This window comes from Heterocephalus glaber, unplaced genomic scaffold, assembly GCF_053883595.1.
Source record: "Heterocephalus glaber isolate CG9 unplaced genomic scaffold, H.glaber_assembly_v1.0 deba00000331, whole genome shotgun sequence".
Classification (NCBI taxonomy): Eukaryota; Metazoa; Chordata; class Mammalia; order Rodentia; family Bathyergidae; genus Heterocephalus; species Heterocephalus glaber.
This window is the reverse complement of record NW_028258142.1, coordinates 66386545-66399300: the sequence shown is the minus strand read 5'-3', so window position 1 is coordinate 66399300 and position 12756 is coordinate 66386545. Positions and strand designations below refer to the sequence as shown.

The 12756-nt window shown below is 50.5% G+C and overlaps 1 protein-coding gene across 5 annotated transcripts in view; it reads left to right on the top strand.

The window, feature by feature from the left end:
- Piezo2 (piezo type mechanosensitive ion channel component 2) overlaps nt 1-12756 on the top strand; it is a 321693-nt gene that overhangs the window by 220051 nt on the left and 88886 nt on the right. For all 5 annotated transcript variants that reach the window (XM_021265256.2, XM_087194955.1, XM_087194949.1 and 2 more), the window contains exons 9-13: nt 1900-2019; nt 4652-4690; nt 5460-5598; nt 8256-8404; nt 11213-11443. In XM_021265256.2, the coding sequence (XP_021120915.2) occupies nt 1900-2019; nt 4652-4690; nt 5460-5598; nt 8256-8404; nt 11213-11443 (678 nt within the window). The remainder of the gene's footprint in view (nt 1-1899; nt 2020-4651; nt 4691-5459; nt 5599-8255; nt 8405-11212; nt 11444-12756) is intronic.

Genomic DNA, 12756 nt, shown 5'->3' with positions numbered 1-12756 from the left:
TGTCACATTTCTCTAGCTCTTAGGAAATTTGACTGTGCCAGGGAAACCCTGTAAAATGTCATTATGTTTGCTCCCTTCACTAACATAGGAAGTGTGATTTTAAAATACAGTGAACATTTAAATTTCTAAAGAGTACTGCAGTAAAAGACACATTGCCTGAATTCCCCTCAAAATCCTCCCCCTTTCTTTGAATACACTGATCCCATCATCCTTGCCATTTTCTGCAGCAGCTCTGGAGTCCTCTTTGTGAATATCTGTAGTTGCGCTGTCCTGGCTGCCTTGATGTCCTAAATTTATTCAGAACGTTTCCCTTTCACGGCCATTTTCAGTTTGGGGAAGAGCTGGAAGTCGCGCGGCACCACATCTACTGAGCGAGGTGGATGATGACGCAGCGCCACGTATTTATGCCGTGTGTTTACCATCTGTCGGGTGGTAGTCAGGAGCGGCGTTCACGCTAATTTTATAATCACACCTTGTAAAGACTCACAATAAAAGGACTCCAGAACTGTTTCAGAAAGTCACAAGAACAATGGGGCAAATGTATTCCAAGAGAGAGAAGGCATTTTGAGGGAGATTAATGGCAGTGTAACAACTTTTTACTCTAATAAGTTTTTAAAAATTTAAACAGTCACCATATATTTTATCATTCATTGTGCATATGAATATGTATACGTCCATAAATAAAGTGGTATACAGAAATGAAAATGTATGGTGGGAACTGTTTCTGAGTAACTCCTTACCATTACGGAAATACAGGCGCTGTGGCTGTAGGAGGCCCTGCCTGTGGCTTTCCCTCTCCGCCCAGGCCCTGGCGTATTCTGTGGTCGCACCCATGAGCTGTCTGGGAAGCAAGGGGTGGCAGGGACAGGGCTGGGCACCCGGGCAGTAGCAGCAGCGCTGGTCGCAGGACCCAGTGTCCACACCCAAGGGGTCCACATCGTAAGGGGGCCGGGCAGAGGAGAGAGTGAGACAGTGTCGGGAGGCAGAACCCTGACCGAATCACCCTCCACGGGACCTGGCACATTTCCTGAAAAATGCTGGCCATTAACTGGGTGTGGGGCCGAAGGTCCATCACACATGTTTAAAAAGACAGAGCGGCAGCTATGGAGCGTTCACGTCCTGCCGATGCTCCTTGACTGGTGGTGGGTTCGCCTCCCAGCAAGCTGCCATGAGTTGAGAATGTCATTAACTCACAATTCACCTCAGACACTGGCCCTGCGAGACTCTAAGCAGCCTCAGATCACGCGGTCAGACTGGGCGGGCAGGACTGCCCAGTGCAAAGCCCTTTCACAAGGGCGGGTGCCGGTGTCTCTGCTGTCCGCTCTGGGCCAGCCCTGGAGGTGCCCAGCACTCGCTGTCACCACCAGCTCCAGGAGCAGGGAAAGGGCTGCCTCTGCTGTACACCCCAGATGGCACCCCCTTGGGAACTAGGAGCACGTCCTGTATGCATTCTTCCCTGGCACACAGAACCCAGGGATGGGCAGTGACACCCAGTGCTCTCCCGCCCACTACCATCGACGAGTGGATGCCCTTCTTGTGGGGCCCCTCTTCTGGGAAGGTCTCGAAGCCCCAGGCTCCTGTTCCCTCTGCATGCAGCCTCTGCCGTACAGCCGGCTGGAGGTGCTGAGCTGAGGTCAGCAGGCTCGCACAAGCTCTGAGCTGGCCACAGAGCTCATGTTGCAAAGCCGGGCCATTTCCCTGGAGGGCACACTGAGGAGGTCTGGGGCTTCTCGGGGATCGGGGAACATTTCACATCCCTGTCTGTACTGAGCCCCAGACAGCATTTTCGTTATTCTGAGACTGCGCCCATCGCATCCCATGTGGAGGACACATCAGGTTGAAAAGCGACAGTGGGTGAAGGTGGGCCCCTCCCACCCAGGCTGTGACTGTGTGTTCTAGGTGCCAGATGAGATGGCCAAGGATGAGGACTGCGCCCTGGGTGACAGCCCCAGCCAGCACTCGGCGGAGCGGCGGCGGAGCTTGTGGTATGCGGCCCACTACCCGACCGACGAGAGGAAGGTAGCCGCCCGCTTGCTTTTGCTCGTGTTTTACCCTTGCAGAGGGGCTAGGACAGCAGAGTCAACCCAGGCTGCTCCAGGGTTGCAGAGGGTGGGCTGAGCAGGCTCAGTGCCCGGCGCTTCTGGGGGATGCCACAGCCCAGCCCAGTGAGGACACTGCTCATGTCCGCACTTTCTGGCGACATCCCTCAGTCCTAGAGGAATGGGCTGTGTTTCTTTTTTTTTAACTTCTATATTTAAAATATACAGCAAACAAAGGAGCAGTGTATGGATGTCCTCTGCTGAGTGACCAGCCGCAGATGGTGCATTGTACATGACTCACATGGCTGTGGATCGTTGGTTTACCCTTTTGAACTCCCTTCTGTCAGAGCTCTGTGGATCCCTGACCGTGGCCGAGTCATGGAGGCAAATGCTCTTACACTCTTGGCAGGTCCCTGGCTGCCCCATGCCAGTGCATCGAGGAGCAGACCCTTGGACTTGGGGACAGATGTGGGTGGGGGCAGAGGTTCTGAGCTGTCAGGGAGTCTGGGGTCCTGCAGGCACTGCTGCCTGTCCTAGCACCTGTCTCCAGATGGCAGACCATGACAGGGTTTGGCCGCCGTGTTCCCAGTGAGGCCCTGGGTTTCCAGGGACCCTGAGGCCTGACAGGGTGCTCACGATCACAACTGTTCCCCAGTCCACCCCGCAGAGAGGGCTGTAGATTGAGCACTTTGCAGCTGAGAGCACACAAAGCACAGCGGAGCGGGACAGCCAGTGTCACTCGAGAACAACCAGCAGCCAGCAGGAGCCACAGCCCCGCCACGTGACAGTGTTCCGGTCCATGATGTCCACGTAGAGGCCGATGCCCTGCAAGAGTATAATGACCTGAAAGTGTCCCATCTCCCAGTGCTGTGGCCATGTTGCAGCACGGCCCTGTTCAGTACTCGGATTGGTACCAGTGCTGGCAGAAACAAATGTGCTTTTAAGACGAGTGTCCTATGGCCCAAATGGATATTGCCCCAGAGTCTGCAGGAGGTTCATTCTGCCGTGGCTGCCACCACTCTCCCCGCTCCCCCAGCCTCTCCCAGTCCACAGCCCCACACATGGCCAAGGCCTGTACAGGGGCACCACTGTTGCCATGAGACCGTATTTCCCCATGTTTAGATGCACAGATACTGCTGTGTCACAAGTGTGTGCAGCACTGAGCTCAGTGCCATGCTGTGCAAGGCATGGCCCAGGTGTGTGGCAGAACCTGCCATGTGGCCTGGGTAATCTCACCTGAAGGATGCATCTATGTTGCCTAACAGTGCATCTGTGAGCAAGTGTCTCATCGTTCACCGAGGGCTATGTTCATTTTCTGGAATCCTTTCCTTGACATACACATCTTTTTAATATCCTGTGTGACCAGCAGGCCACGCAGGAAGTCTGCCAAGGGTCCCAGTGAGGATCCGACCCCCATGTCCCCATATACACCACGTTTAGCTGCGGGACGGTGAGAGCAAAACAGGGTCCTTCAAGCCCAGCAGGTGATGCTGCCAGGTCACTGCTGCCCAGAAGGATGGTGCCCGGCTGAGAGACCCACTGAAGGCCATGGGATGAGCAGATGTCAGTTCGTGGAGTGGGCATATGCACTGTGTGGCTCGGGTTCCAGTGACGGTCATCTCTCAGCAGTGCCCTCCTGGTGCTGCTTCATGCAGCTTGTGGCTCTGACCCAGACTGACTCCCCACAGCTGCGGTCAAGGCCTCCCGGGAAAGGCTATCTGTAACAACCCAGGGAGACGTAAATGCCCTCTTCCTCCAGCCTCGTGCCCCTGCCAGGCCAGGTCCTCTGCAGGACTCACTGGAGCAACTTCCCCTGGCAGACCAGCCAGACGCTAAAAGACCTATACAAGTATAGGCAGCGGCACTGTTTTTTCAGCATTTGGTTTTCTTTGAAGATACAGATATCTCAATAATTTATTTATGTTAATATACAATGGGTTTTTAAAGACCTCATAAGTAACTAATTTTTGAGTGCCTCAGTTTGAGTTCCTGGTATGGCAGATACTGATAGATGGACTCCACATCCACAAAGACTCTTGAGGACCTCCAGTGGCTTCTAAGAACTTAGAACTGAGTCCAGACTCCAGAATGTTGCAGACCTATTTGCTGTGCTAATAATTATTTGAGGAAAGCCCAAACATTTGGCACCAATATAACTTATAAACATGATCATGTAGTAATCATTTTGTTGTGTTAACATGCAAATCTTAAAATAATCTTCAAACTTCAGTACAATCAATGTTTTTTGTTTTTTTACTAAGAAACTTTTCTTGAAAAGTAAATGCTTTCAGAATTCTATAGATTTCTCTAAGGGTTTTAGCAGCATAAAACCAAGTGGCTTATTCCATTAAAAGATAGCACCTAAAAAAGATAGTAACTTCTGTGGCTGCATAGTTGCTGTCATAATGAAACCTAGCTAAACACGCAAGTGGCTCCAGTAAACAGTGTCATACAGCTCAGTTACCTGTCGCTTACACTCTGCATGGCAGCGTTAACGTGCTGGCCTCCTCCAGCTAGAGAGCGCAGTCTGTGTGGAGGGAATGTTGTAGAGGTAAGCACCACAGCGCTTCTGGCTCGCTTCCTAACATGCTGTCCTGCATTGCTTTTTGCAGCTTCTGTCCATGACCCAAGACGACTACAAACCATCTGATGTTAGTATACCCTTAGAATTATCATTTATGCCTACGTAAGTCACTTGAAAGTTACAAATGGGGTGAGCTCCTCTGAGTCTACTTAAGGATGTACAAAATTGCCATAAGTTTTTCGGTTATTTTCTTGCAGAAATGATAGCTGGTTTATTGCTATGACAAATGCTGACTCATGCTGTAACCTTGCATATAACTACACAAAGTCTATTTAAACCTTGAGAAAGCCTTGTCTGTCTCTGGGGGTGTTGTTTAAGCATTTTGTGCAGTGGCTGTGCTGATAACTGCATAATTTAGAGGAGCAGCCTCGCGTGCTCGTGAATACACGTGTGCAGTGTGCGCATGTACATGTATGTGTTAGCCTGATGGTGATAAGACCAGAGACAGAGGGAAGCCCAGGTGTGCGGCCTTCGAGGTGGGCATGCATCCTGGGGGCATCTCAGCAGAGACCTGAGCCCTCTGCAGAGCCGCGGGGAGTGTGGGGCAGGGCTGGTGTGGGCAGGGAGGTCTGCAGGACCTCCCGGCGCGAGGCGGGACACTGGCCCTGCCTCTGCAGGCCTTTCCTGGGGACACCGAGTGGTTCTCTTGCACTGCTGCCGCTGTGCAGACAGGGTTTGGAGGGGGACTGCACACGGCCCACCTTGCAGTAGCGTTTGCATACTTGGCAGTCAGCTTCCCATTGGCTGCTGGCTGTGGGGTGGTGCGTGGTGTGGAGGGGTGGTGCCCACAGACACCCTGAGCTGTACTCAGCTGTCCTCTCCCTGCCCTGCCACAGGGCCTGCTGGTGACGGTGAACGGCAACCCTGTGGACTACCACACCATCCACCCAAGCCTGCCCCTGGAGAATGGCCCCGCCAAGGCCGACCTGTACTCCACACCCCACTACCGCTGGGAGCCCTTGGAGGGGTCTGCAGGTGAGGAGCCCGGGCCCTGGGGCCACAGTTGTGATCCTGGCCCACTGGCCTTTCCTTGGCTGTTTGCTCCGTTTGCTTCATTACTTTCAGCAGGCATCTCGCCTTCCTGCCCAGTGTCTCTGAGCACTGGCTCCATGTGGCACCAGTGTGTTGCTGTTTGTGTCCTGTTCTTATCTGCAAAGTAAGTGGCCAGTTGGGGCAAACTTAGGAAAACAAAAGGTTTTAGCCAGGCATGGTGGTGCACACTGTAATCCTATCGCTCCAGAGGCTGAGGCAGGAGTATTCCTGCAAGTTCAAGTCAAGCCTGGGATACTCAATGAGTTACTCAAGGCTACCCTGGACTACACAGCAAGACCCTGTCTCAATAAAACAAAACAAATTTCAAACATGTAAACTTTTAATAGCATGAAATCTACAGGGATATGTGTATGTTCATGTGTGTGTATAGAGATCTAGGTCTGTATCTGTATGGTGCTCTGTTGTTGATATTGCAGCAATAGTCAGTGCTTTTTCTGGATAATTTATGACTGTTTTAAGAATGAGTCCTTTTTTCCATTCAGGAGGCCTGGCCCTGTGGGGGACAGTTGCCCAGACCTGACGAGGCCCTGGTGTCCCCAGTACTGAGGGCCAGGTCAAATCTTGCATTGTGTCTCCTTTTATTGTGTTGACAGAAAGCTCTTCAGGTGATAAATTGGTGCCTGGGACTGAGCTCTTACCCACGGACTTGTTTTCAGTCTGCACGGTGTTCTTTTGTTTTTTTTTTTGGGGGTACTGGGGATTGAACTTGGGCCCTTGCGCTTGTGCAGCAGGTGGCAAAACCACTGAGCTAAATCCCCAGCCCTGCACAGTGTTCTTGAAACAAAAATCTAACTAAACACCAGCATCTTTAAGCTGCAGCCCTGACCTAGAAACGGAAGTGTCTGGAATGGCTCGGAGAATGTGGACATGGGCAGCACCAGCCCCTCCACTCTGCAGAGCACTGGTTGACTCGCCCGTTGCTCCTTCCCTGGGAACTGCAGCCCTCGCAGCTCAAGACAGTGAATGAGGAAAGGGAAAATGGAGCTGAGAGCCCCTCATCTTCACCCCAGGCACATGAAGCGTGCTCAGAGACCTCCCCACATCATCCCTGCCTGGCCTGCTCTGACATCCCGTTCTTCCTAATTCTTCTCAGTACTTCCTGCCAAGCCCCGACAGTGCCACTACCTGCTACCTGGCAGGTCACCCACATTCTCAGTGAGCTTGGATCGAGGTCAGCCCGCCCTGCACACACGCATGCACACACGCACACACACACACCAACTCCCGTGGCACCCGTGAGCTCCAGCAGTGTCAGAAGCCACTGCTTTGCCACTTCTGCTGCCCATGCACAGACATTCTAGGCTCCCACTCACCAATGCAGAGCTCAGGGTCTGGGTGCTCCCCAGTCGCCACTCAGAGCCTCGGCCCAGAGCCACAGACGCAGCCTCCAGTGGGCACCGGGCTGGGAGCCGGCCCGGGATGCAGGTCATCGCCAAGACCCCTTCTCTTTATGCTGCCTGCATGAGAGCACACTGACGTTTGCCCACTGCCAAGGCAGCCCAAGCACATTCACACCGTAATCTGAACTTGCAGAAGTAAAACAAATCTGGAAAGTTGCTCTGATGTTGACTCTGCAGACACAGAAGAAGCTGGGAGTCATGACACACTCCTGTAATCCCAGCACTTGGGGGGCTGAGGCAGGAGGATCAAGGCCTGCCTGAACTGCATAGTAAGACCCTGTCTAGAAAAAGAGAGAGAGAGAGAGAGAGAGAGAGAGAGAGAGAGAGAGAGAGAGAGCACTACAGACAGAAGCATTGCAAGCAGAGGCACAGGACACTGTCAGGCTGGGGTCCAGGTGCTGGAGGGATGAGGCACAGCAGCCCCTTCCCTGCTGAGGGTCCCCCAGGGCCCCTGTGGGGTGGCAGAGGTGGCCGCTGGCTTTTCTGTGGCTTATTCTTCAGAGTACTAGCACACTCCCAGCTGTGGCCCTTTACGTGCAGCCCAGTTAATCTGAACAAGAAAGACAGGAGGACATTTTACCTGGTGACTCACATTTCTCTGGGGCAGGAACCTGGGTGTGACCAGCTGGGTCCACCTTGAGGTCCCTCATGAGATGGCATCAAACCCCCACCCACCCTCTAGCCCTATAGCCCTTGCTGTCTTGCTGGAAGCTGGCGGGTGGGAGACCTCAGTTCCTGACACCCAGGTAGAGCCACTGGGCAGTTATAATCCAGCATCTGGCAGTCCTAGGGACAGGTGACAGAAGGTGTCCATGGCAAAAGCCACAGTCCTTTACAACAGAACCTGGGGTGGCACTCCGTCTCGTCTCTTGGGGAGCCGTCTGTGGCTACAAAGAGCATCGCATCCCAGGCCTGAGTGCCAGGAGGCTGAGCTTCTGGGGCTCTCTTCCAGAACCTTCCACTTCCTCTCCTGCACTCTCCTGAGCTGGGTACCATACACCTGACCACCCAGGACTTACGGATTCTATTTGAATTCTAGGGGTTTTATTAATTAGAAATAATTCCTGAAGTCTGAACTAAAAGGCCATGCCCAAACCACGCCTGAGCTGCACTGCTTGGGATGTGTCGGTAGATGTCAGCTGTCTGCATGGTAGTTACGTGATGTACCTGTCCATCTAGAAAAGAAAGAGGATGAGGAGTATGAGAAGGAAGAATCTGAAGGGGAAAGGAGCCGGGAAGACAAGAGAAGTGTTAAAGTCCACGCCATGGTGTCCGTGTTCCAGTTCATCATGAAACAGAGCTACATCTGTGCCCTCATTGCCATGATGGTAGGTACCGGGCTACTGCCAGGCTGGCTGCACGCCCAGGGTGCCCGCTCCAGCCAGGACGAGTCCTGCGTCCTAAGGCCTTGGCAGACCTCAGTCGGTCCTGTTAGTTTTTCATGGGGTGTTTGCATGGTAGGCTACAAAATCATCTCCTCTCCGACTCTGCTTGCCCTCTTTTTAAGTATTAATACGTGTCTCTCAAATTTGCTCACCACACCCAACTCCCCCATTTTGCCAACTTACAAAGACGTACTGGGCAGCTTTTCTAGAAGATGTTGAAGGAACTCAAGGTTGGCCACACTGCTTTTATTTCTCTGCGACAGTGAGTGTGGCCAGCATGTCTTGTCTGAGACACAGCTGAGACTTGGTTGTGTCACAGCTGCCACCGCACTGCCCATGAGCTGCTTCCGGCCATGAGTGCCCAGGTCCTGCCTCCTCCACCTCCCCACCTGTACATCTCAGCTTCAGAAGCAGAGATTAAAAAGCTCTACTCTCTCTCCATCCTAAAAAGAAATTTTTCTCAAGACATCTGATTCGGTTTTGAGAAATCTAAAACTCTTATTTAAAACAATTCTTCCAAATTCTGTGTCAATGGTGAGATCCTATGGACAACTTGATGATAAGAAAATGAAAATATTTTATATCTCTTCGGAAATTCCCCAAACACGGTTGCACTGGTTGCACCAGGCCCTCAGTCCGTCTGCTTCCTGGAGAAAGCTGCTGGCGCAGCACCAGCCCCTGTCAGGACCCCTGGCTTTCCTGAGAGGAGGTGGAAGCAGAGCGCCTTGAAATCCGAGGTGCTCCTTTGAGGGTGGCCACTTCCATTCTTCAGATGGAATGCATTCTGTGCACTTTGATTAATTTCTGATATTTCCATGTTCCTCCTCCAAAATGGCCACAAATCTGTGATTGTTAAATGTTAATCACTTATTGTAATAAAGGCAATATGCAATTCTGATACTTCATATTTTCCCACTCTCGTATTGCTAAGTCTGGTCTTTCCCTTATGAAATAGAGCTAAAACCAAAACACTTCAGTGCACTTTTTTATTTAGTAGGAAAAAATCTATTGTAAAAATACCAGTCCTCCTTGCAAGACTGGCCCTGGCCTGGTGCAGTGACCTTGCCTTACTGGAGCCACAGCATTAAAGGTTCAGCAGCAGCCCTCCAGAAAGCACCCACGAGGGAGGCTTTCTCCTCACAGACAGAACCTGAGCAGTGGGGAGCCAGGTCCGCTAGAATCATTTATGTATTTATTTGAAAATAGGAAGCAGGAGGATGCTGTGCTCTCAGACAGCTCAGCAGCCGAATGCTGGAAGCGATGTTGTGTAGCCTCTGCTCCCTGCCCCACAGCTAGGCCACAAGTGGCACCAGGACAAAGCCAGAGCACTTTTTAGTGTCCCTGGTTGCCCGCTTCTCCCGGGACCCACCCTCAACCTCCCACACATGGGCAGCGTGGGAAGAAACCCACCGGGGCTTCAGAAGCTTGACAATAGTCCCTGGATCACACAAAAATGGCAAAGTTATATCTGCATTTCATACCGGAATAGGTGCATTAAATACATTACTTCATACAAATCCATTAAATTTGTGATATATTAGATGTTACCTAAACTTTGATACACACTATTTCTAACGAAGAATATTTTCATGAAAATAATTCGGATGATTTCATTTGTCAGTTACTAACTTCATTTCAAGAAAAGCAGTTTTAATTTCCAGTATATAAGTGTTTTTTAACCAGTGATTTTAAATAACTCATCACTTAAAAAGCGAGTGGTGTTTCAGGACAGATTTCCAAATTGCTGGGAGGAGATATTTGTCTGTTCTCTGCTGGCTTCCTTTACCTTTGTTCCTGTCTAGCTTCCTAAAGCAAAACAGACCAGGAAAACATTTTGGACGTTAGTACACTCTTGGTCATGATCTTCAAGAACGTGATTGAGCTGGGATTTAGCTCAGTGGTTCCAGCGCCTGCCTCGCAAGCGCAAGGTCCTGAGTTTGATCCCTGGTACCAAAAAAAAAAAAAAAGAAAGAAAGAAAAAAAGAACGTGATTGATTTCAGTTAGCTCCAAACATACCTAGGAAATGTTTGAAAATGTCTTTTCACATACACAAAATGGTATCAGGGACTACAGAAACATGGCAGGTTTCCTGGAGCTAACAGCGCACATGGCCCTGACTTATAGGCTGTCTGGTAGCTGCCATTTGATGGTTCATGTCTGATTCTTTGAAAGTTTAATGGGAATGGAAGAAAATGCGCCATTTGTTCAGAGAGCCGCTGGCTGTTTAGTGCTCACCCTCACTGGGCAGAGGCTGGGCCTGGCCTTTGTTGGTTTGGATGTGAGGGAGCCTAACCCACAGCCTCCTCACGGGAACTCTCTGTCGCCAGCGTGGCCCAGCTGCCTGAATTGTATGCTTAACCTTGTGATTCTCCAGATGTTTTATTTCACAGCTCAGTGATGGCTCATACTCACAAATCATTCATAAATGACTCCAGACTGTTTCGAGAAAGGAAAGGAAGAATCACTTACACCTGAGTTTAAGACTAGCCAGTAGGGAAGGGGAGAGACTCGGGCTAGTGGGAAGAGGACTGCACCGCAGGTCCCAGGGAGACGAAAGGCACACCATCCGCAGGAGCTCCCATTTCCCCTCTCTCTGCTCCTCTGCCACGGGCCAGGCTCAGTTACTCCGCACAGCTCTGTCCTCTTTCTCCTTTGGGGATCCCTGACCTTTCCTTTACAGCAAACTTCAACCTTACCAGAGTGAGGAGGCCGTACCGCACTGACCCTGGTGGTTTCTCTCCCTCCCTGAGGCCTGGAGCATCACCTACCACAGCTGGCTGACATTCGTGCTGCTGATCTGGTCCTGCACTCTGTGGATGATCCGCAGCAGGAGGAAGTACGCCATGGTCAGCTCCCCATTCATGGTCATCTACGCCAATCTGCTGCTGGTGCTGCAGTACATATGGAGCTTCGAACTTCCGGAGATTAAAAAGGTCCCGGGATTTCTAGAGAAGAAAGAGCCAGGAGAACTTGCCTCAAAGGTAAGTAAATAGAAAGCAATGAAACCAAACCACAGTAATGGTATTAGTCGTGTTAAGCAAAACCTTACAAAAAGAAGCTCCAAATAGTCAGTGCTTTGCAAAAAATGAACATTTGTAAGACTGAGAACTAATTTACACTGCTTACAAGCCTTGTCACTGAACCTGAACATATATTACACCCCGTTTTTAGCTTTTACTTCAAAATGATAATGCTTTCTACTTAAAGAAAAATCATAGGATAGATTATTTCTAGTATAAATTATAGTGTAGTATTACTGAGATGCGGTAATAGGAGCATACAGTGTAAAACAGAAAAATACAGTGTAAAATGTAGCAAGGGGCTAGAGGATTTTCTTCAACAGATTAACACTTTATAAAAGAGATCTGTTTGCTCACTGCTTTTACAGTCATTACTGTTGACAACATGCTTTCTCCAGTAATGTCCTAAAAACATTTTAGCAGCAAAAATTCTTCTGACCCTTGCATTTTCTTCTTGTGCTGCTGTGCCTCCATCCGTAATTAGAACATTCATAGTCTTGTCGTTGCCATGATTTCCGTGGACCATCTCAATAGTTTCTACTCCAGAAGGTGAGGTGACCCAGCTTACTCCCCATCTTGTTGGCAGAGCGGCAGGCTCTGGACACCCCTATGTGCACTGAGGACTTAAACAGCAAAGGCCGCTCAGTGCATGTGTCCACTGAGCCTTGACATTTTTTCTCTACCAGACAGAGAAGAAAATCAGTATCTCTGAAGAAGTGATCTGTGCAGCACGAAATCCACCTTTTCCTGGGAACAGCCACTTAGATCACCAGACAGCCCGAATCCCAGGCAGTCAGCCGTAAGGGCACCAGGAGGCGAAAGACTGGTCCTCCAACAGTTCTTACTAAAGAGCTTTGAGGCGAAGGGTGATGTTATCCCCACAGTGAACACCCACAGCAGAGGTGCTGTGTCGGGCCGTGGGGACTCCATCCACTAATCCATTCACCCTCCATCCTCCCGTCCCCAACTCCCATGCCTCTGCTTTCTCCCCAAACTGTACTCTGGTGAAAATCCCACGTCTTATGCTCATTTACAAGTCTCCTTCATCTTTCCATCTCCTTGATGAACTTTTCTTTCCATCATTTCCCCTTAAACACAGAAACAAATGCACATACACAACTGGTGAACTAGTCACTCTCTATGAGAGAAATTCAGAATCTTGGAGAAATTCAAATTCTCACCCTCTTGGCTGTGTAAGTCCATTCCAAGCTGACTCAGTATCACAGAGACATGGAAAAGGCATCCAGCTAGTGTAGAGAATGTGACTCCCTGCC